Raw genomic sequence first — 25,775 nt, forward strand, 5'->3', positions numbered from 1 at the left:
ATATAAATCTTAGACATGGTAATGTAAATTTTAGACATGGTAATGTAAAGTTTATACATGGCTGTGTAAATTTTAGGTAATGTTATATAGATTTTAGACATGGTTATGTAAATTTTTAAAAAGGTCGTTTGAGTTTCATAAAGATTACTTTTTTTTAATGTAAAATATATCATGTCTGGCAATGTGCTGTATTTATTAAAACGAAACTGATAATTATGTATCAAATAAAAGCTGAAAACATACAAAATGTTTAAAGAAATTTACTTATGCTGAGCGTAGGAGTCAGGATGAGATGTCATTTTGAATATAATCCGATGTGTTTAATAATTTAATCAAGCATTCTGAAGAAAGATTAAGTATTATGAATAAGCCCAAGGCAGGCCTGAAAATCAAACATTTCAATATTCACTAATTCTTCAAATACATTTAGGACACTTGTTTGAATATAAGCGAAAGTAAGGGGGTGTTTATTATTTATTTCCAAAATGTTGTGTAGTTTGTTGGGATTATTATGATGAAAAAAAGAAATAATAAATATTTTCTTAAAAATAATTGAAGGAAATAACGCAGTGTAGTATGCAAAATGGTAGTAATAAATGGGTAGAGAGTGAAAGCCTTTGTTCCCCTCTTTTGTGCGACTATGTATTTGAGAGAAGCAGTTTGTCTGGAATAAATGTAATAATTTTAAAATGGAGATGATATGTATGCATCGTTTATTGAAAATCGCTTTAGGAATTGCTGTAAGCCATGAGCACGAAAGATTTGTTCAGAAAGTGTTCATTTATTTTCCTTGAAACTGTAGATGCAGGAAAAAAATCAAGATCATGATATTATATAGAAGAAGGAAAGAAGAAAAAAGAAGAAGATAGGAGAAGATATATGAATGGTCTCTCCTGGATTATAAAAATATACTAAGTTATAGAAATTAAAAAGCTATGGCAGCCAGATAACTTATAATGATCGCATGACATTAAACACAAATTCCAGACATGATTGCGACATCATAAAAATTGTTAAAATAGAATGTATAATTTAAAAATTCTTTATTTGGCCACTCAACTCTGGTGTTCCTGACTCCCTTCACACCTCTCATCACCACTCACAGACTCCCTGCCTTCCTTGAATCTCTTATGCTACTCAAAAACTGATTCAATGCAAGATGGTCCAAAAGCAGTCTGAAGCACTCCATACTTTTCTGTAGCATTTTTTTTTTTTCAAGTTTAAAACAGAATTTTATTGCATATCGTTCTTCTAAAGCGTCCTCACATCCAGATTGCATTTTTTTAAATTCACCAGCTGTGACAATCAGGTTTTAGTAGGGTGTATTCCAATTCCTGCTGTAGCTGTTCATTTGAACCTGAAATCATAAAAATTGGTCATCTGGTTTATACAAGTTGTCACTTAATTTTAGTCAGAATTTAAATTGCCAATCGGTTTGCCTCAAACTCCACACTGGACCTTTCTAACCACCCTCTCCCTGACTTTCCTTTGCAGACAGACGCCACGCTGGACGATCTGAAAATCACCCCTGCTCAGGTGCATGCTATTATAAAAAACCTTGACACTTCAAAAGCATGTGGACCTGATCACATCCCGACTGTGCTATTAAAAAAGTGCTTCAAGTGTAACGTGAACTGACATCTTGCTGCCCAACTCCCTACATAGTACCCCAGTAGCTGTTGCCTCTGATAGTAGCCCCCTACACCAAAGTGGCAATGTGCCTTGTTTGGGGTGAAAATGTAATTAAAAAAAAAAGAAAATTAATTTATAAGTAATTATTTTCATGTGGCATTCACTAGCGATTTTTAAAAGAATTTAAAATTTGAAGTATGTACATATATTAAAAAGGTTGGCATTTTTTTAGTGGAAAACACTTCAGACAAGGCATGAAGCCGTTGACGTAAGAAGCCAATAAGAACGAAAGATGGTTATCACAAAAACAAGAGATGCTTATTAACCTTAATCTTGAAAAGACCAAAGCTATGAATAGGAGGAAAAAAGTCAGCAGGAAGAGAGTTCCACAACCTTGCAACCCTTGGAAAGAAGCTACTGGAATAGGAAGCTGTATTACAATGACGTATTAAAACAACAAATTGATGGAGACCTCTAGGCTGACAAGTCAAATAAGCTGGAACAAAGAAAGCAGGAAATAGATCAGACAATACTATAATAATAGTATTTGTTGAAGAACGACTGAGACTAGCAACATCACGTCTGTGAGAGAAGGTGCAGAGAAAAAAAAACGGTGACACGTATACAATTATGTATACGTTTCTGCACCTTATTAAGAATCCTGAAATGGGATGGTTTCATCTGCCTGAATATGACAACAGTGTTCCAACCATGGTCTCATAATAGATTTGTTGTACTTATGTAATACTTCTTCATCTTCATCTATCCTTCCTTTCTCCCTATGTCTCTCCTCTATCTTCCCATATCTCTCCCTCTCTCCATCTCCTCTCTCCTCATATTTGTCCCCATGTCTCTCCTCATGTCTCTCCCTTTCCTCTCTCCCCATGTCTCTCCCTCTCCATCCCCTCTCTCTCAGGTCTCTCCCCCTCTCCCATCTTCATCTATCCTTCCTTTCTCCCTATGTCTCTCCTCTATCTTCCCATATCTCTCCCTCTCTCCATCTCCTCTCTCCTCATATTTGTCCCCATGTCTCTCCTCATGTCTCTCCCTTTCCTCTCTCCCCATGTCTCTCCCTCTCCATCCCCTCTCTCTCAGGTCTCTCCCCCTCTCCCATCTTCATCTATCCTTCCTTTCTCCCTATGTCTCTCCTCTATCTTCCCATATCTCTCCCTCTCTCCATCTCCTCTCTCCTCATATTTGTCCCCATGTCTCTCCTCATGTCTCTCCCTTTCCTCTCTCCCCATGTCTCTCCCTCTCCATCCCCTCTCTCTCAGGTCTCTCCCCCTCTCCCATCTTCATCTATCCTTCCTTTCTCCCTATGTCTCTCCTCTATCTTCCCATATCTCTCCCTCTCTCCATCTCCTCTCTCCTCATATTTGTCCCCATGTCTCTCCTCATGTCTCTCCCTTTCCTCTCTCCCCATGTCTCTCCCTCTCCATCCCCTCTCTCTCAGGTCTCTCCCCCTCTCCCATCTTCATCTATCCTTCCTTTCTCCCTATGTCTCTCCTCTATCTTCCCATATCTCTCCCTCTCTCCATCTCTTCTCTCCTCATATTTGTCCCCATGTCTCTCCTCATGTCTCTCCCTTTCCTCTCTCCCCATGTCTCTCCCTCTCCATCCCCTCTCTCTCAGGTCTCTCCCCCTCTCCCATCTTCATCTATCCTTCCTTTCTCCCTATGTCTCTCCTCTATCTTCCCATATCTCTCCCTCTCTCCATCTCCTCTCTCCTCATATTTGTCCCCATGTCTCTCCTCATGTCTCTCCCTTTCCTCTCTCCCCATGTCTCTCCCTCTCCATCCCCTCTCTCTCAGATCTCTCCCCCTCTCCCATCTTCATCTATCCTTCCTTTCTCCCTATGTCTCTCCCTGTGTCTCTCCTCTATCTCCCCATATCTCTCCCTCTCCTCTCTGCCCATATTTATCCCCATGCCTCTCCTCTATCTCTTCTGTCTCTCCCTTTCCTCTCTCCTCATATCTCTTCCTCTCTCCCCACCCCCTCTCCCAGTGTCTCTCCCTCTCCATCTCCCTCTTTCCCATGTCTGTCCATCTCTCCATCCCCTCTCTTCATGTATCTCCCTCTCTTCATCCTCTCTCTCTCTCTCGTTCTCTCCATCTCCTTTCCCATGTTTCTTCCTCTTTCCATCCCTTCTATCATCATGTCTGTCCATCTCTCCATCCCCTCTCTCTCCATGTACCTCCCTACTCTCCATCCCCTCTCTCCCCATGTCTGTCCATCTATCCATCCCCTCTCTCTCCTCATGTCTGTCCATCTATCCATCCCCTCTCTCCCCATGTCTGTCTCTCTCTCCATCCCCTCTCTCCCCATGTCTGTCCATCTATCCATCCCCTCTCTCTCCTCATGTCTGTCCATCTATCCATCCCCTCTCTCCCCATGTCTGTCCATCTCTCCGTCCCCTCTCTCTCCTCATGTCTCTCTCTCTCCATTCCCTCTCTCTCCATGTCTGTCCCTCTCTCTCCATCCCCTCTCTCCCCATGTCTGTCCATCTCTCCATCCCCTCTCTCCCCATGTCTGTCTATCTCTCCATCCCCTCTCTCTCCTCATGTCTCTCTCTCTCCATCCCCTCTCTCTCCTCATGTCTGTCCCTCTCTCCATCCCCTCTCTCCCCATATCTGTCCATCTCTTTGTATTCTGATAAGATTACCTGATAATTTAAGTGCATATCACCTTTCAATATATGCCTGGATCAGGTGATGATAATAGAAATGACGGTGGTTTCTTTTTACTTTTTGTGTGAAATCTAGCTTTAAACTTGTCACACCTTTGAAATACAAAGACTGTCTTGTAAATCCCCCCTTCCCTGGGGAGGGGGAGGTCTGTGTTGTTGTCCGCCTTCCTGAAAGCTGTTCTCTTGACCCTTTTTGCCAGATAGGTAGGTAAAATCACAAAGGAACACAAACTATGATTTTCCCTTCTCATTTTATTTTCTCTTTCATAGATTTATTAAAGTACTAGTTCTTTTGTGTGTTTTTTTTTAAATGGGAGTCAACACTTATCAAGGCCTGAACGCCACTCAAGGATAAGGGTTAATGAGCGTATGCAGGGTTCATACAGATTTAAAAAGTCCTTGAATTTTGACTTTAGCCTTGAAGAGGCCTTATTTCTATTAACTTTTAAAAGTCGTTGAAAATATGGAAAGTGTCTTAACAATTGTATTCTTTATGTCCAGTAAAAGTTTTTTTTTTTTTTTTTTTTTTTTTTTTTTTTTTTTTTTATTACATTTTCACCCCAAACAAGGCAAATTGCCACTTTGGTGTAGGGGGCTACTATCAGGGGCAACAACTACTGGGGTACTATGTAGGGATTTGGGCAGCAAGGTGTCGGTTCACGTTACACTTGAACTTCTGCACGTCAGTACTGTTGGGGAAGCAGGGACCTGGAATGGAATTCCAGAGTCTTGCGGTTCTGGGGAAGAAACTATTGGAGTAAAAAGATCTTTTACATCTAGGGACCTCTACAGTGTGGGGGTGGGATCTAGTAGCCTGTCGGGTTTGTCGAGGGTGCTCGCGTCGTGGGGGCACAAGTGATTGCAGTTCATCAGAGCATTCACCACTAAAATACTTGTAGAACAGGCAGAGGGATGCAACATTTCGTCGATGGGACAGAGGCTGAAGCTTAGATGCCAGTTCAGGGCCTATCAGATTTGCGACTCTCTTTTGAACCTTGTCAAGGAGCGAGAGACTAGTAGCAGATGCACCAGCCCAGATGTGGCAGCAATACTCCATACATGGGCGAATGGTGGCCTTATAGAGGTACAGGATACTTTCGGGTGTTAGTAGTTTTCTAGCACGGTAGAGAGAGCCCACCTTTCTTGCAGCGGCCCTGGCAATGCCTTCAATGTAATTGTTCCAACTCATGTTTCCTGTGAACGTTAGGCCAAGGAGTTTGAAAGATGGACTCTCAGATAAAGAGTCGTTGGCCATTGCTATTGGTGGTAGAGAGGGTTTCTTGTAATTATTGAATGAAACTAGTTTAGTCTTGGCAGCATTGAACGCGACCAACCACTTTTGTCCCCATTCCACTACAGATTGGAGGTCTTCCTCTAGTGTTTCTGCCATTTCTTTAGAAATGTGTTCATTCGTCTTCCTGTCGTGTCTGCCATAGAGTGTAGTGTCATCAGCATATATACCCATCTCAGAGGCAATGTTGTCGGGGAGGTCATTTATGAATATCAGGAACAATAGAGGTCCAAGGATAGAACCCTGGGGCACTCCCGCATTTATATCATATTGTTTAGATGTGCGACCGTCGAGGACTACCTGGATTTTTCTCTTATCTAAGAAGGATTTAATTATGTTAAGTATTCTACCAGTGATACCGTATGATCTGATTTTACTGAGGAGACCCTCATGCCATACCCTGTCAAAAGCCTTAGATATATCTAGAGCTACCGCTCTGCCTTCCCCCGCTTTGTCCAGTGATTGGTATATACGTTCAGAGATCACGGTGAGGATGTCTGCTGTGGAACGGGCTTGTCTAAATCCATATTGTTTGTCAGTCAGTAGTTTAGCATCTGTAAGATGATGGATTAGAGCGTGGTTAATTATGGTCTCAAATATTTTGGCAAAAAGTGGAAGGAGGCTAATGGGGCGATAATTTGATGGGTCTGTCCTTTCACCAGAATTCTTGAATACTGGTACAACAGAAGCAGTTTTCCAACAGCCCGGAAAGCAAGCTTCATTAAGACATTTGTTGTAGAGTTTGGAGAGAACTGGAGCTACTTCGGCTGAGCACTTTTTTAATAGCACAGCTGGGATAAGATCGGGTCCACATGCTTTTGAGGTGTCAAGGTTTTTTATGATAGCATGCACCTGAGCAGGGGTGGTTTTCAGATCGTCTAGTGTGGCGTCTGTCCGCATAGGAAAGTCAGGTAGGGGGTGGTTGGAAGGGTCCAGTGTGGAGTTTGAGGCAAACCGACTGGCAAGCATGTTAGCCTTGTCGGTTGCTGAGGAGACAACCTCGTGATTGTTGGTTAGTGGGGGAATTGTCGATTGCCCATTATTTACTACACTGTTGTAGATTTTCCAGAAGTCTCGAGTTCCTAGTTTTTGTGCTTCGATGCGCTTTTTAGTGGTTTCCGTAAATTCTCTCTTAGCTGTCGCTATTTCTTTCTTAACGTTATTTCTAGCTTCTATATACTTCAGTCTGTTTGAACTGGACTTATGTCAGTTAAACCTACGGTATGCATGCTGCTTTTGAGTAATGGCAGTTGCACAAGTCGACGTAAACCATTGGGGAGAGTGGGGCTTACTATAAAATTTCCGCATGGGAACATGCGCTTCGATTGCAGTTTTGAACCAGTCAGTGGTCTCGTTTGCACACTGTTCAGCAGGGAGAGAGAAAATATTTTTCCATGGAGCATCTCTAATTAGTTCCCTGATGGCTTCCCAGTCAGCCTTATTATAATATCTCGTTGTTTTGAGCACTGGCTCTTCAGTTTTGGGTCTAGAGTTTAGGGCGATTTCAACCATTATCACTGCATGATCAGCGTTCCCGAGTGGGCTGTGGGCCTTCGCTATGCAGTCATCGGGAACTGTGGTCAAAAACAGATCTAGAAGTGATGCGTGTTGTTCTTCCTGGTCAGGGAAACGGGTTGGAAACGTAACAATTTGTGATAGGGAGTGAGATATAGCGAAGCTATGGGTTGTGCTGCCCGCTGCATCTGTGTGAGCAGAGAATCCAAGCCAGTTTTTGTGGTGGACATTAAAGTCACCAAACACATGTATTTGTGCGCTAGTGTCGAGGGACAGTGCCGTGTCTATGCTGTCAGATACTTTGTTTATTATGGAGCAGTCCTGAGTCGAGGGAGAGCGGTAGAGAAAATAATAGTAGCTAATACTGTGTTGCACGTTTAGTCTAAAGCACATAAAGGCTTGGTCATCTGTTTCTAGGTTTGTTTCTCTAGTCAAGGGAAGGGTATTACGAATGTAAACTCCAAGTCCGTGCATATGTCTGTCAGAGTCCTTACGGCAGAGTGGGAGATATCCAGGCATGTTAAAGTGGTTAGAGGGAATGGAGGAGTGTAGGTTAGTCTCACTTAGTGCTAAGATATCCGGGGTATTTGTTAAGAGAAATGCTTCAACATCAGCTAAGTTAGTTCTAAGCCCACGGATATTTGTGAATGAGAGCCTCAAGGGAGGAGGCAAGTTGAATTTGTTTGTCCCTAATCCTGGTTTAAGCTTATTTTTAGATTGTACTGTCGTCATATTTTTTTTTAAGAGTTTCGGTAAGGGGGAGCTAAGCAAGAGGTTATGCGGAGCTTCAGACATGCATCACAAGTAGACCATCAGCTGACCTTTCTCCAATTAGGATTGTGGCCTCAGGAAAGCCCACCGGGGATGAGTGCAGGGTCCCTTTCCATGCGCGTCATGGCACTGCAAACAACCCGATATTATTCAACTGTTGATGGAGCAGCCGCTCTAAGCGCTACCAAAGAGTTAGGGCTCCTGTACTACCAGTCGGGAACAGCAGCCAGGAACTGTCAATCCGGTACCCTCAACCCTTTAGGAGAAGGTCAACCCAATCTAACTGCTCAGGCATATCTTATACTCAAGCACTCCCAAATGTTCAGTTTTAGGGGTGGGGCATGCTGGGAATGGGGAAGAACGGCGTTCATTGCCCTAGCCAGGAAACAAGATCTACCGCTGGGTGTTTCTGTCGAATCACTGAGATAGTGTCTCTGCGCTTGTCTAATAGGCAAAGAAGGAGTATGGAAGCCGGGCGATAGACAGAGCCTATCTACTCCTTAAGCAATTTAGGTTTGCAAACCGGTGAATTTGTTTGAGTCACCAGCTCTAGGAAGGTTGTCATCCAAGACTGAAGAGGCCTCTCTCCCCTTTGGTTTAGTTTCAGAGTTTTCCTTCTCCTAGACGGATGATCTGGGAAGATCTACTGGGTCCGTCAGCCCTGAGAGGGTTTTCTCCGCGCCTAGGTTCTAATCCAGGTATTTCTGCGACCCCGCGTTGTTAGTGTTACTGGGTTAGTTTGTTGGGGATTATATCTACTGATTAGTTACACTCCTCAAAGTGATTTAGGGACATGCTATTTACTTGTTAATGGATAAAGGGGGTGGGTGAAGTTCATGCAGTGTAAGCGTCTATGTTTGTAAGAGGGCTTGTTAGGGAGGAGATAATGTGATTTTAGTCGTACCCTTTTTTTTTATTTTATTAATGTTAGCTTAGGTCTAGTATAGTGTTACAGTATGAGTAGGTATTAAGAATTGAGCTACGAGTTGTGCCCGAGCTATTTTAGATGATAGGAGGGTTAAGATGTAAGTGCAATATAGCATGGATAAGACAGCAAGTATTGAGTCATGCGTAATTAGGTGAATAGATATATATGGGCAGGTTTTCAGTAGGTGCGAATAGAGTTGGAGTTGTAGGTATTTTTTAGTAAGAGTCATGGGGCGTTTTGCATAACAAGGAGTGTCGTTTCAATATCGTAATTAATCGTTGCAAAACTCGAGACAGTTGTGTAGTGCATATCGCTTTGTTTCTGGGTACTTTGGCTGTTAAGTACCTGCCTTTGTGTGCATAGGCTGTTAAGTCCCTTACTGGATAGGAATGAGCTGTAATGCATGCCTTAGAGGTAGAAATGTATAGATGTTTAGTGATGGTTATTAAAACAGTTTGCATGTGAGGGATTAGGGGCTGGAAGTTAGCGATTCAACTACAGATGCGGAGCACCGGAGCAATGTGGGAGTTTAGTGGCGGATAGGTTGGAAGGAGTAGATTGTTAGCGTTCAAGAGCAGAGGGGTTATTTATTTACAGATGGATTTCCATTAGGATTTTTGAGTTACAGGTAAGGTTTAGTCTGAAGAAGGGAGGAAATTTTTTTTTTTTTTTTTTTTTTTTTTTTTTTTATGCATGCAGGTAAGACAAACGCAATCGTCTTGGAGGTAAAATGTATAGGATTTCGTAGCTAGCTATTGGGTTTTTCCCTCCCAGTTATAGGGACAGCTAATTCGTTGGGATTTGGGATTGTAGTCATTAAGGTCAGGCGCAGAGTGTTGCATCTATTCAGAAAATTAGCCCTAGTATCACAGCTGGGATTATGTGTATTGCAGTTAAAAATATAGTGCCAGTCAAATTATGAGCCACGTGCAGTGGTTTGGTATGGTATGGGTATCATGGAGGACACTTACATACAAGCAAGCGTATGGTGATTGCATATATTAAGTATACTACTTAAATAAAGTTCTTCTGCCTTCTATAGTAGTAAGAAAGTTGGTCCTAGCTCTGTTCTATATTCTTGCATAGGCTATTCGTTTTCGAGTAGAGTTCTGACCTTAAAAACGGCTCGCGTCGGACTAAGTGTTAGAGACCATTTTTACGCATATGTAATTAAAATGCATTAAATAAATACATTTAAAGAGAAGGTATACACAGTTGGTAAAAGCAAAACGAGAAATAAACAAACAAAGTGAATAAATAAATAAAAAATAAAGTAATAAGAAACGACTCGCATGGAAGCAAAGAGTTAAAGACAATATATGCGCATATAGTTAAAATACATTAGTCAAAATTTTAGAAAAAAAAAAAAAAAAAAAGCAGTTGCCATTTTGGTAATATTAGGATTTGTTAAATTAAACTTAGCTTATATTGTTTGCCCATTTTCAAAATTTTCGCGTCTGTCAGCGAGCGAACCCTGCTTAGTGTGTCGGCTTCACTTCCTTTCCCCGGATTTTATATCTATTTATAGTTTAGTGCGCACATGTGTATGGTAATTTTACTTTTTTTTTTTTTTCTTTTTCCCTTTTATTCTTTATTCTTTTTTATTTTTTTATTTAGGTTAATCTTCTGCCTTCTATAGTAGTAAGAAAGTTGGTCCTAGCTCTGTTCTATATTCTTGCATAGGCTATTCGTTTTCGAGTAGAGTTCTGACCTTAAAAACGGCTCGCGTCGGACTAAGTGTTAGAGACCATTTTTACGCATATGTAATTAAAATGCATTAAATAAATACATTTAAAGAGAAGGTATACACAGTTGGTAAAAGCAAAAAGAGAAATAAACAAACAAAGTGAATAAATAAATAAAAAATAAAGTAATAAGAAACGACTCGCATGGAAGCAAAGAGTTAAAGACAATATATGCGCATATAGTTAAAATACATTAGTCAAAATTTTAGAAAAAAAAAAAAAAAAAAAAGCAGTTGCCATTTTGGTAATATTAGGATTTGTTAAATTAAACTTAGCTTATATTGTTTGCCCATTTTCAAAATTTTCGCGTCTGTCAGCGAGCGAACCCTGCTTAGTGTGTCGGCTTCACTTCCTTTCCCCGGATTTTATATCTATTTATAGTTTAGTGCGCACATGTGTATGGTAATTTTACTTTTTTTTGTTTGTGTCGAGATATTAAAAATAAAAGCTAAATAAATACTATTCAATTATTTTTTAAGTATTAATAAAAAATACCATTAAAATGTTTTTTAAATATTGAATATAAAATCGAAACACATTATTTTGAAATTGCATATTAGTATATGGCAACAGTAATCCATTTGAGGACGTACCTGACCCTTATACAAGTAAAGGATTGTGTTAGATACCTTCTGTTTTTTTTTTGTTTTTTTTTGCTTTTTTTGTTTTTACAAAAGACATCACCACTTATCAAGGCTAAGAGGCCACTCGAGGATAAGGGTAAAAGAGTGTACAGTAGATAATTGGACAATACAGTAATCGTTAGTAATGCAAAATTCGGTAAATTTATTAACTTATATGGAACGGCTCATCAGAAACTTGTTTACATTAGACTTGAAAACAACCATATTGTAGTCAGCTGGAAAGCAGGAAAACGGAAAACAATTCCATAGGTGTGCAGTTCTAAGAAAGAAGCTTTATTCATGGAAACTACGTTTAGGTTTAGGCACAGATAAAGAGTGGGGGAAAATTATTGATAGTGTTTTCTTCTAGACGGGTGTTTCTTATGAAAGTTTGGTGAGGAGGGACCAGAGATTGGAGCTCAGTCGAGCACTTGCCATGAAAATAACGATAAAACAGAGACAAACTCGCAACATCTCTTCTGTGAGAAAGAGGTTGCAGGAAAGAGAAAAGGACATCCCCCACAAGGTTACGAAGTCTATTTTGAACTCAATCAAGGCAGGATAAGTCCTTTCAAGCAGCTCCTGCCCAGATGTGGCAACAGTACTCCATCCTTAGACGTACCTGGCTCTTATATAGATAGAGAATTGCATTAGCAGTGAGATATCTACTGGATCGATCAAAGGTTTAATTTCATCAATTCTCACTTTTGTCTCTTTGGCGTCAGGGTAACGTGTCAGACTCTTTTTTTCCGCCTTAGCCTCGAGGCTTTGGGTTCGAGCCTACCTATGAAACCTTTTTTTTTCTTTTACACCCAGGCAACGTTTTTTTATTTAAACAGGGTTATTATTTCGCTTATTCTTTAGTTTACCCCCCCCTCCCTGCACATATACCTTCAAACACGTGGTCATCAGGTTTGATCCGAGGTATCAGATAAATTTTTTTTTACGATATTAAAACAGGGTTATTTATGCCATTTTTTTCTGCTTTTCGTTGTTATTTTTTTTTTTTTGGTTTTTGTTTTTCCCAACACATTCATCCCCCCCCCCTTTTTTACGTTCATTCGCTGTTTTTGCTTGTTTTGGTTTTTCCGATTTTTTTAAGAAGTTTAACATCGTTTTTTTTTTATAATATTTACACAGGGTTATTACTTCGCTTATTCTTTAGTTTACAACCCCCCCCCTACACACACCTCCAAACACCTGGGCAATTTGTTAATATTTATATTATTTGTTAATCTTCTCTTCTTCTTCTATCTATCTTATCTTCTCTTCTTCTCTATCTTCTTTCTATCTTCTTCTATCTATCTTCTATCTATCTATCTATAATCTTCTATCTATCTATTCTTCTATCTTCTATTCTTCTTCTATCTATTCTTCTATCTATCTATCTTCTATTCTATCTTTCTTTCTATCTATCTATCTATCTTCTCTTCTTCTCTATCTTCTTTCTATCTTCTATCTATCTATCTTCTATCTATCTATCTTCTATCTATAATCTATCTTCTATCTATTCTTCTATCTTCTATTATTCTTCTATCTATCTATTCTTCTATCTATCTATCTTCTATTCTATCTTCTATCTTTCTTTCTATCTATCTATCTTCTTCTTCTCTTCTTCTATATAAATAAAAAAAACTCATCTTTTCCCCTCTGACTTTGACCTTAATAGGATTAAAAATCATGACATGACATGCAAATGTAATGCGTACAGACTGTAGCACATTATCTGAGGTTTGCTATAGGCCCATTACCTCTACAGTTCTTTGACAATGGTACATTCCTATATGTTTTCCGGTGAGATTCCACTGCCAAATTTAATGGAAGTTGCAACATCTTTTCTCTCTATTAGATTCCTCCTTTCCCCTCTGCCCATTTACACAGCAGCGGATGCGTTCATAAGGAACACTACGAGGAAACACACCGGTTTGAAATTTTACTAGGTTATTTATGCCGTTTTTTTTTTTAATCTTTTTTCCCTGATTAATGCTTTCTGTTTCTTCCATACTAAAATAGAAATAAAAGAAAAAATTAAAAAAAAAAAAAAAGCGAAAACGCGATTACTATTATTGTTTTCCTTTAGCTTTTGTTTCGTTAGTGTAGGACGCAATGTGCGAGACTAACCAGAGTTTACTTCCGGTTTTAACGACTCTAACCGTGAACTCTAACTATGGCCTTTATTTCTTAGTACTTTCAACTCAACATTTATTTATACACAAAGATTACAATGCAAGGATATCGTAAATTCGCTTGCATTACACTTAAATTAAAATTAAAACAAATAAATTCATTTAGAATTCGAGGAAACACAAACATTCATTTAGAATTCCAGTGTGATGTGACTACTGAAACTAAACCAAAACAAACTTCAATGCAGAATTGATATTTGACCTAATTCACTTTTTAGTTTATTCATCGTTTTTTTTTGGGGGGGTGGAAGGCGCTTTCACCTCTATGATTCGTGTTCGAACCCCCCCCCTCCTTTCAAACTTATTTGTGATTTTTCAAACACATGGGCACCGCTGGACCGGTATGATTGCATCACGTTCATTTTCTTAATTGTTTTTTTTTGTTTTGTTTTGTTTTTTTACACGATTTGTTTTTAATAGTTTTAACATTGTTTGTTTTTATAATATTAAAACAGGGCAATGCCGGCCAACGCCAGGTACCCCCCCATCCCCGCTAGTATTTATATAATTTGTTAATGTTTATACTATTTGTACATATGTAATTTGTTAATATTTATATAATCTGTTAATATTTATATAATTTGTTAATATTTATATAACCTGTTAATATTTATATAATTTGTTAATATTTATATAAACTGTTTATATTTATATAATTTGTTAATATTTATATAATTTGTTAATATTTATATTATTTATACATATGTAATTTGTTAATATTTATATAATTCGTTAATATTTATATTATTTGTAGATATGTAATTTGTTAATATTTATATAATTTGTTAATATTTATATTATTTGTACATATATAATTTGTTAATATTTATATAATCTGTTAATATTTATATTATTTTTTAATATTTATATTATTTGTACGTATATAATTTGTTAATATTTATATAATTTGTTAATATTTATATATTTTTTTGTATTGTAAGAGGACTCGGTATAGAAAGGGTGCAATTTTAGCTACTTCCTTTGTGGGTTAGGATGATGGTCATGGTGCTCCTCAGACTAAATGTAATGTTTTAATATTATGAAGTAATGTGTATGTAATTGCGCTATGGCTATATAACGTAACGGCTAATAACGTAAACATAATAATTTTCTATGTGCCATCTGTTCTTGTCAACCTGCGACAGTTTCATCCAGAGGGGAAAAATTGCGTCTACTTTATTATATACAAGATTGTTTTTATTTTCAGAAATAATACTGATCTACATCAATGATCTCCCTAAACACATACTTAAATCATTCGTTGACATCTATGTTGATGACACAACCATCTACAGCAACACATCAAAACTGTAAATGACAAAGCTCTCTCTGATTCTCTCTCCTCTGATCTTCAACGAGTGGTTCAGTGGGGGAAGACATGGCTGGTTATCTTTAATGCATCTAAAATCAAACTCCTATCTTTACATCATCAACGCTCTGATCCCCATCTGGCATCAATTGAAATGGATGGCTCTAGTCTAGGAGAAGACCCAAGTTTTGACAAGCTTCTGGTCTTGACCTTCACTCCTGATCTGAAATGGAACACGTACATCAAGTCTATTGCCAAGGTCGCTGGAAAGATGGTGGGATCCTTCTACCGCTCCAGAAGATATCTCACTGCTGATGCAATTCTCTATCTATATAAAAGTCAAGTATGTCCAAGGATGGAATACTGCTGCCATATCTGGGTAGGAGCTGCTAAAAACAGCCTATCCTGCCTTGACAGAGTACAAAATAGACTTTGTGGCTTAGTGGGGGATACCCTTTTCTCTTCCCTGCAACCTCTCTCCCACAGAAGAGACGTTGCAAGCCTATCTTTGTTTTATCGTTATTTCCATGGCAGGTGCTCGTCTGAACTCCAATCTCTGGTCCCCCCTCGCTAATCTTTTACAAAAAACACCCGTCTAGCTGAATCCACTGTCAAAAACTTTCCCCACTCTTTATCTATGTCTAAATCAAAACGTAGATTCCATGGACAAAGCTTCTTTCTTAGAACTGCACGCCTGTGGAACTTTGTTCTGTCTGCCTGCTTCCCTCCTGACTACAACTTGGATGTCTTCAAGTCCAACGTAAACAAATTCCTGACGAACCGCCCGTTAAGTAGACACTTTAAATATCCACACTAACGTACTGTACTTACAATAACCCTTATCCCTGAGTGGCTTCCGGGCCTTGATAAGTGGTGACCACCTTGTAAAAAAAAAAAATTTTATAAATATAATAAATTTGATAAATGGGAAAGAAAATGGATGCATGTTTACTTAACATTGTTAAAAAAAAATTATGAATTTTTCACATGTAAACATAATGAAAAAGAAAATGTGCATTTGTCCAAAAATAAATAATTATTATATGTAATATAGACGGATGTAAACGCGATGGAATGTAATACACTGGTGACTGGTTGAAACGTGATGTAGCAACGTCTTCAGATTACACTGCACAATCTTTTTGAGCTATCATCAGATAGATAAGAAATAGTTAAAAACGAACCGACTTTAATGTATCAATGTATATTCACACGTGCATACAAGAGCACTTTAAGGTGACTTACACCTGTTAAGTTGCAATTTTTTTTTCAATTTTGACCCCTTTAGCAGCTATTTTTACCAACTTATATATATATATATATATATAGATATTAGTGATGGGACGATTCCAATATTTTTCCCCGATTCCCATACAATTACCGATTCCGATTCTTTATAAATCTCTAATTATTTAACTATAAGATTCTTACTTTCCCAGATTTTTGTAAAAACACACGTTAAATATACAGATATTTTCCTAAACGTCAAAATACATTTGTGGGGGATGATCTATTGATTTTAGCTTTACTGGTATTTTAAAATCAATAAATATTCATTATTTTATCATTATTACCAGCTATGGAAGATTTTGGTGCAAACAAAATTAGATAAAAAAAGAAAATTAAAAGAATCACTTTGACATTGGAAAATAGGCATCAATTTTTCCGCTTCTGATACGGATTCCGATACCCCCAAATCTTCCGATTCCTGATTTCAATTAATTGTCCCAACACTTATATATATATATATATATATTGTTTTAATAAAAATCAAGACTTCAAAGAATGGGTTGATAGCAACAAATAGTGTATTTCATCGTTAGTTACAATTGCTTCAAGACTATTTGGGACAAATTTTAAATATGATGAAGTTTTAAAATTTTCACAAGAATAGCGTTTCTTCAGACTTATTGAATAAAAAAAATTTTAACAATAATGGAAATTATGGAAACCATTTACCTTATAAAGAAAAGAAAACAAGCGAAAATATTTTACTATATCTCATCCTTGCAATACATATATATATATATATATATATATATATATATATATATATATGTATGTATGTATATAAAGGCATCAAATCAAAACATTTAGCGCTCCATTCACGTTCTCTACCTATGTAGATATCAGGAGATAGTAAGAAAGAGTTAATATTAAATGACTTAAAGAAATGAATTGAATTTGGACATGCACAGAAAAAAAATAAAAATATGCTGGCAAGTTAAACAGTTTGCATTCAAAATTGCCAATATATGTCTGTGCACATTATTCATATATTCAAACAAAGATTTTACTCATTATTAACCATCCTTGGTGTATAATTACTATTTCCTGTTAATTGCAGTGTTATGTGACCAGTAGTTCAGTATATCTCTTCAATATGCCACTTCCAAAGCAGGAAGTCGTTGTCTATGTAAATATGTGCTTCTACCAACCTAAACAAATTGTGCATCTCTCCCTCTTCCCCATCGGGTACAGCACTTTTTTACGTATTGGATTTTCTTGAAGTGTCACCAAGGAGAAGAAGAAATTTTATGTGACTTCGCTGACTTTTGTTTTACTTAGGTCACCTCTGAGCCCTAGATGTCGTCACTCAAACTTAACTGTAACATAGCAACCAAATTGAGAATAATTCAAATGATGCAAAGTCTTAAATATTCAAGCAAAAATGTTTTCTTACCTTTTAATAATTTGCAGCAACAAAACATTGTATAAAAAAGTGCAATCTACCAGAATTTTATTGATTACCTGTCAGGTGAAAAGGAGGGTAATATGAAAAGCAATATCTATATATTTATAAAAGTGAAAGTGTGTGTGTGTGTGTGTGTGTGTGTGTGTGTGTGTGAACATTTCCCTATGCAATAACTCTGTCAATTTTAAGGCTACAGACTCGAAATTTGATATACAGGGTACTGAGATTTGGGAAAATCTTTGTGATCCGTTTTCGGCCAGAAATTTGGCTGTTAAGGGGTCAAAGTTCAACGATTCGACCTTTGAGAACTCTACCAAACTCCTCCGATAATTTTGGGTCTAAACACTTGAAATTTTAGATATGGACATGGATCTAACTTAATAACTTGATTTGAGCCCCCAAAAAATAAATTTTTAGGGGTCATAATAGGGGTCAAAGTTTAAAAAATTCGCCTTTTTTCTTTTTTTTTTTTTTTTTTTTGCTCACATACACCTCCAAACACCCGGGCAACGCCGGGTTGAAATGCTAGTATATATATAAACAAAGCGAAACAACAAAATGTTTACATGCAGCAGCAGCACGGCGCATGAAAATCCCCCACATTCAGAGAGAACGCAAAAGAGAGGGCAGGTTTCAGTCGATAGAGTATCATTTTTATCATAAATTATCTTTAACAATTTTTAGAAGCATATATCGTTAGCCAGTTTAGCTTAAAGTGCAAAAAAAAAAAAAAAAAAAAAAAAAAAAACGGCAAATATAGTTAAATTTCAACTTGTGATATCTCGTTTATCTTTGGGATGGGATTATTTTGATAAAATTTTTATGTAGCAAAAACTTTGCTTTTTCTATATAAATAAAACAGTAGATCTATGTGTGTGTGTGTGTGTGTGTGTGTGTGTGTGTGTGTGTGTGTGTGTGTGTGTCCGCGAAAATATTTAACTGATAAACTCTTAAACATAACACTGAAATTAACAGGAAATAGTAATTATACACAAAGGATGGTTAGTATGAAAAAAAAAATCTTCGTTTGGATATATGAATAATGTGTACAGACATATAGTGGCAAGTTGAAATGCAAACTGTTCATTTCAAACATATTTTTATTTTTTTCTGCGCATGCCCAAATTCAATTCATTTCTTGAAGTCGTTCAATCTTTCTTATCTATCTAGAGAACGTGAATGGAGCGCTAAATGTTTTGATTTTAATTGTATTTTTTGCATTTTTTGTGGAGCATTGTTTTAAGTATCAAAAACCGATAACTGAAAAAACTTCGATTAAAGAAGAAAGTCCAATTTTGACCAAAGTTAACTTTTTACATAACCTAACACCACAAGTGCATTCGAGAAATTTTATCACCTCACAAGCAGAAACGCTCAGCCTATAAAATCAACCGTAGATTCTTTTATAAGACAGAGGCACGTTCAAAATGAATGTTTCTCTTTAGAGCACAATTGAACCATGATACTTGACTTTTGTATGTTTAATTTTTAACTCAAATGATTTAAAATTTCATAAAATGTAAAAATAATTTCATGAAATCAACAAATGTAAAAATAATTCCATAAAATCAACAGTTGGTTTTTAATAACGTACCGAGTCCTTGGTAGCCAAAAGGTGCCAAAGTATTAAATATTAAAAAACGAAATAGTTGCGTCGTCGTCGTGACAGTAGTCAAAATATAATAAATGAAAATACTGATATATATATATAAACCTTGCGTTAACCTGTACGGATAGGGTCCCGACGTCCCGCCTCGTTCTGAGTTCAGGGGAAAATTGTCTGACGTGATCGGTGTCGAGACGAAAATTTACCCCTTCAATAAAGTGCCGAGTTGTTAACTTAAGAAAAAAAAAACACAGTTCAAATAATTAGATTTTTTTTTTACAGTTCAAATAATTAGAATAAAACAAATAAACAGTTCAAATAATTATTATTTTTAACCTCTTATAAATTCCTCAAATAATTAGAATATTTGGTATACCGAATTTTTTTTTAATTCAACAGTTCAAATAATTAGAATTAAAAAAAAATAATAATAAATAAAAACTTCTGTCGTCATGATGCGCTCTCGGTTGTATTTTCTTTTTGTTACGACACTGACTTTCATCTATCTTCACAATTATTCCAGGACCCCTTAATTTTGTTGGGGTTTCTAATAATTTCTTTATGTGTAGAAGGGCACCTCTAACAATAATTTTTGTCCCTTTTTACTTGGCATTTGTCTTTGACAAATGATGCACATAGTTCCTTCTTTTCGTAAGATGTTATTTTCTCGTAAGAAAATTTTCGCCTCATTGTAACAACTCCAGTATTTGATCATGCTTGTCAAATTCATGCTGAAGGGTAATTTCCAGCCTGGGCACCGCTTACGTCAGACGGCTTTTCCCCGAACTCAGAACGAGGTGGGGCGTCAGGACCCTATCCGTGCAGATTAACCAAAACTTGTAATAATTGCAAGAAAACAGAGGATGAAATTCAAAACACAGAAGTTTGCGCGTCGCGTACGTGCGTTTGCGACGGTCGACCTGTATAAAAGAACGTTAATCAGTTTCGGTTGTCTCCCTTGGTATTTATGCTATCCAGCCTTATCTTCCTTTTGTATCCTTGACATATTTCATTTCAACTATAAAGTGACCAGTATGTGCTACCGTATATGCAAAATACTAACATTTCATTCATGGATTTTGACCAATTACAACTTAATCGCTTGACCAAAGAAATACCTAAACAGTTTGACAAAATAAACATAGTTATTTAAAAAAGATATAGGATTAAAAAACATAAAATCAATTGATAAAGAAAGTTTACGTATTTTTATATATTTTTATTATGTGGGGGGGGGGGGGTAAAAAAATAAGCGTAAAGTATAGTTAACTTCAAAAATTATATATTTTTTTTAATCGGCGACGATCGTAATAGACTGCACAGGTTTAAATAAAGTATATATGTAAAGTTTTGAAGAATAGCAAAAGTATTGTATCCACTTTGTGCTTCCATACGTCAACTGACAGACCTGCTGCCATCTTTGAAACTTTGGGTCTAGTTTTATGCACAATTACCGATAAAAAAAAAAAAATGGTCGATTTCACTGATTTCGATGACAATTAAAGTATGGGAGGATGGAACATTTGTTGATCCTTATTCAATCCCAGACAACGTCGGGTCTCCCTGCTGGTTGGTAGTATCTCTTCTTCAGTCATGAATTTATTTCTTTTAGTTGTTTTTGCTAGACATTGAGGTAACATTTCTTTTTCTCTATAATTTCAGACACTCTCGGAACGACGTTTAAACTTGTGAAATCTGATGTGAATGGCAACGTGGAGGTAAGATATGTTGGCTATGATCCTAACCAAGTGCTCGCAACCATTTTGTTAAAGATTTGACCTTGATTACTAATATAAACTATTGACACCAAATACAAAATGGGACAAGTGTGATGCCATTTCAGGGCGGGGCCTTTCCGGATCACAGCTTTATTTTTAACATGAAAAATAAATTAAAAAAAAAAAATGAATTATTATTTATTCGTGCTCCCATCACGTAAATACCCTTGACAAACCCGACAAGCAGCTAAATCCCACCCCTACACAGTGGAGATCCCTAGATGTAGGAGAGCTTTCTACTTCAGTAGTTTCTTCCCCAGCTAAATCCCATCCCTACACGGCCCTGTCGGTGGGGCATTAGAATACACCGACTGCCTCCCTGCAGAGGGTAAAAGTCCCTCAATGGGGGTCCTGGATATGACCTTAAACTATATCCAGTGGTGAGGGCCCCAGCTTGCGGGCTTTGGGAAGTGTGGAGCCGCCCTTTAATTACCATTGCTCCCAGGTCAACTGACCCGGAGTGGTAGTACCTGTTAGGGTTCCAACTATGGGTTAAATAGAAACCGACTTGAAAACAACAAATATATTCTATTAAAAAAATTTTCTTCAAAATCTTTGGATTCAGCATTAAATAACCCGAAAAGCGTTGATATGCCGTAAAACAACCAACCAAGCCACCCCTACACAGTGGAGATCCCTAGATGTAGGAGAGCTTTCTACTCCAGTAGTTTCTTCCCTTCCGGCTCCCTGCTTCCCCAACTGTACTGACATGCAAAAGTTCAAGTGTAACGTGAACTGACATCTTACTGCCCAACTCCCTACATAGTACCCCAGTAGCTTCTGCCCTGATAGTAGCCCCCTACACGAAAGTGGCAATGTGCCTTGTTTGAGGTAGGTAAAAAAAATGAGTGGGACCTGTGGAAATTCCACAGTTGTATTTTTCATCTGTTGTATATTGCTGCTTGTGTTGAAATGATTATTATTTATTTTTTTCTTTTCCTTTATTAAGTTACTAGCCTTGGTGCGCGGCGTTGTGCGGCTGTTTAGCGGTGTGTGTTGAGCACAAAAAAAAAAAAAAAAGAAGTGTTAATAGGCAGGCAGGCAGGCTCGAACCCGCGACGCAAAGGCAGAAAAGAAAGTGAAAGAAAACGTGACATTTTAGCACTACGCTATGAAGCCATAGGAAGTGAAAAGTGTTCAAATTTAGCGATGTCAATCAAAAAGTTGACTTGCTAAGTGAATACGCAGGTGCAGAAATGAACGTTGGCTGAAGGGGGAACTCTCAAATGAATAGCAATTATCTGATATGAAGGGTTTTCCCCACATTGATCAAAGCTAATTGCTTTCAAGACGCCCTGGCGCGAAAGGCCGCTGACGGCTCTGCATCGGTGAGTTTTGCTTTATTTATACGAAAAATACCAACAAACATGCAAATAGCGGGAATTTTATAAAAGTCAATCAAAATAAATATAGGGACGACGTCTGTTCGCAAATCGTAGATATTATAATCTAGGGAGTATATAAAAAGCTGTAAAAAAATAACCCTCTTAAGAACCCCCCTCAAAAAAAAGCCTTTCTTGGACATACAAAAACGCATGCACCACTTTTGCCTTTTATATATATAGATGATCATAAAAACCATGAGCAATAGACGGAGGCTACTGAGCTAATTAGGAAATGCATAAAACTTAGGAACATCACGATAGTTAGCAATACAGAACTCCAAAAATGTGAAAGTGATACATGTCCATTCACACAATTCTGAGGCAGCACATTCAGGACTGCAGAACACAATGCAAAAGGAGATTGTTGTTATTCTGAGGCGTGGAAGACTGAAATGGTTTGGACATGTGAAGAGAACGGATGACAAATGCTGCCTTTTTATTTATTTATTTTATTTCCTGAACACAAAGTAAACAAATGAAAATTAGGCACAAGGCCAATAAAAAAATGGGGAAGAGGGCGGGGGGCGTCTATGGTCATCCTTGTCACTTTACCTTTGATGACTAAGCTAATTCTAGTAGAGTTCTTAGTCGCCATAATACCACATTCACACCAAGGATCGGCCTGCTTAAGATTCCCAAATCAAATCTTTTTTTTTTTTTCATAATATATATATATATAGCTTTTACATCTGGTTGAGATTACTTCATAAATATTAATTCTTTAATATTTATAATTTACTTTAGTTTTGCCATCTTGGATCATTTTGGTAAACTTAACTGCAATTCTTATTTTATATATATACTAGCATTTCGGCCCGGCGTTGCCTGGGTGTTTGGAGGTATATGCTGAGCAAAAACAAAAAAAACAAAAACAAAAAAAAAACGTCAATTTTTTTTAAATTCGACCCCTATTATGACCCCTTAAAATTTATTGTTTTGGACACAAATCAAGTTATTAAGTTAGATCTATGTCCAAGGAACCTATATCTAAAATTTCAAGTGTTTAGACCCAAAATTGTTGGAGGAGTTTGGTAGAGTTCTCAAAGGTCAGGTCATTGAACTTTGACCCCTTAACAGCGAAATTTCTGGCCGAAACCCAATCACATCGATTTTCCCAAATCTCAGTACCCTGCATATCAAATTTCGAGTCTATAGACTAAAAATTGAGAGAGTTATTGTGTAGGGAAATGTACACAGACACACAGACAGACACGTTCACTTTTATATATTTACTAGCATTTCGGGTGTTTGGAGGTGTATGCTAAGCGAAAAAAAAAAAAACGGTAATTTTTTTAACTTTGACCCTATTATGACCCCTTAATATTTATTGTTTTGGGCTCAAATCAAGTTATTAAGTTAGATCCATATCAAAAGAACCAATATCTAAAATGTCAAGTGTTTAGATCCAAAATTGTCGGAGGAGTTTGGTAGAGTTCTCAAAGGTTCAAATCGTTGAACTTGTATCCCTTAACAGCGAAATTTCTGGCCGAAACCCAATCACATCGATTTTCCAAAATCTCAGTACTCTGTATATCAAATTTCGAGTCTGTAGACTAAAAATTGACAGAGTTATTGCGTAGGGAAATGTACACAGACACACACACACACACGTTCACTTTTATAGATATATATATACAGTTATGACCAAAGTTTCATTTAATTCGGACAAAACGGGGCCTAATTATAGTTGGATCCCGTTTTTTATTGGGTCACCCTGTATATATATATATATATAGTAAGTTATAAAATATATATTGCAATTAAGCTACACAGAATATTCCGCGTTTCATCCACGCTAGGATTCCATCAGGCTTATGCCTTATCCTAGGTGCCATTACTTTTTATATGCACAGCGTGAGACATAAAATCTCCCACATTCAAATGGATGTTTAACAAAGAGAACAAAGAGAATAAGCCTGATGAATCCTAGAGTTAATGAAACGCGGAATATTTTGTGTAGCTTAATTCCATATATATTTTATAACTAACTACCTAGCTCTACCTACGTATTGAACACTTTTGAAATAAATACTTTAAGTTTACGCATGAATTTATACTTTCGTATATTAATTAATGTGATTAAATGAAGTAATCATATATATATACATATATATATATATATATATATATATATATATATATATATATATGTATGAAAATAACACTCAAGATGTGAACATAATCGAAATAATACAAAAATAATAATAATAATTTAGAAAATGTTTAAATAATGAAAAATTTATTATGCCAAATAGAAATCGAAACTTTTTTTTTTAACCTATCCCAAAATTTTTGATTTCCAACTGCCGTTATTTGCTGCAATTTAGAATGGATGAAAAGCTATGGTAACACACAAGTTATTCAAGATGGGAACAGTTAGTTTGAAGAATCCAAATAATATGAAAAACTGTACTCTTTGTTAAACATCCATTTGTATGTGGGAGATTTTATGTCTCACGCTGTGCATATAAAAAGCAATGGCACCTAGGATAAACGGAATACCTAATGCAAGGTTGTAACAAATAACCTCCCGTATTGTTGCTTCCTAGATTTTGTTTCATACACATAAGCAACAGCTTGTCTGATTAATTTTGTTTTGCTTTGTTTTTTTATAAAATATGTCATCTTTTTATACACATCCCCAAAATAATGTTTCTAGTCTGATGACACACGTATTTGCACATACTAACAGCCACCTACCTAGAAAATGCTGCCGTCAAACTGACATAGTTATCTATCTATCTTCTATCTATACTCCTATAAATTCGTTTTTCTTTTGTGTGTATTGATATTCATATTAAAACCCCTCTTTTCTATTTATTTAAAAAGAAAATACAATTTTCTTATATATTTGTTTTGGAATTGCATTCACTAGCAAAAGATCTAGCTAAATTGCATATTCTTTTTAACCTTCATTTTAATTAATTCTCTATTAGTTGCTTCGGCTTTCTAATGGGATAATCATCTTTAGTTAACTATTACGTGTAATTATATTCATGCAGATATTCTACATGATTTATACTTGCATAATATTTGCGTAAAATGTTTATAGTAAATATAAAATTGTTTGCATATATATTTATGTATACGCATATATTTTTGTTTAACAAGTTTTGCCTACCAAACTCCTCCTAGAGTTTGGGGTCTACAGACATGAAACTTCATAAGGTATTTGAATCCATGCAAAACTTTATATTTGGGTTTTAGCCCGGAAAAATCGGCACAAAAGTGTGAAAATTAAAAAAAATTAATGATGGTTGCATTACGAATGCATAAGGTAGTAGCTATTGGTTCATGTTTTAATTTTTAGCCTTGCAGTAAACATGTTTTCGTAGCCAAGTCGTTGACGGCAGAGGCAAAATAAATCGTGAGCTGAACGTTTTGGTTTCGATTCTCGGTGGTGCCACATAAGTCTTTTTTTTTTATACTTTTTAAATCATTACTATATATTGCATCCAATCTATCCATCTATTTATGTATATATCTGTAAAAGTGAAAATGTCTGTCTGCCTTTTCTCTATGGGAGTTAAAGAAGACTATTATACATAAAGGCATTACTTTACATATTAACACTTTTTAACATATACATATGCACATAACCTTATGAACAGTACATAGGGCCCAA

At 36.7% G+C, this 25,775-nt stretch overlaps 1 protein-coding gene across 1 annotated transcript in view; it reads left to right on the forward strand.

Annotated features, from left to right (window-relative positions):
* Positions 1–25,775, forward strand: part of LOC145269486 (glycolipid transfer protein-like) — a 116,687-nt gene that overhangs the window by 66,942 nt on the left and 23,970 nt on the right. Inside the window, exon 4 of the mRNA XM_080125211.1 lies at positions 20,650–20,705. Within this exon, the coding sequence (XP_079981337.1) occupies positions 20,650–20,705 (56 nt within the window). The remainder of the gene's footprint in view (positions 1–20,649; positions 20,706–25,775) is intronic.

Source organism: Euprymna scolopes, chromosome 45 (genome assembly GCF_053919585.1).
Source record: "Euprymna scolopes isolate OS-2025 chromosome 45, ASM5391958v1, whole genome shotgun sequence".
Taxonomy (NCBI): domain Eukaryota; kingdom Metazoa; phylum Mollusca; class Cephalopoda; order Sepiida; family Sepiolidae; genus Euprymna; species Euprymna scolopes.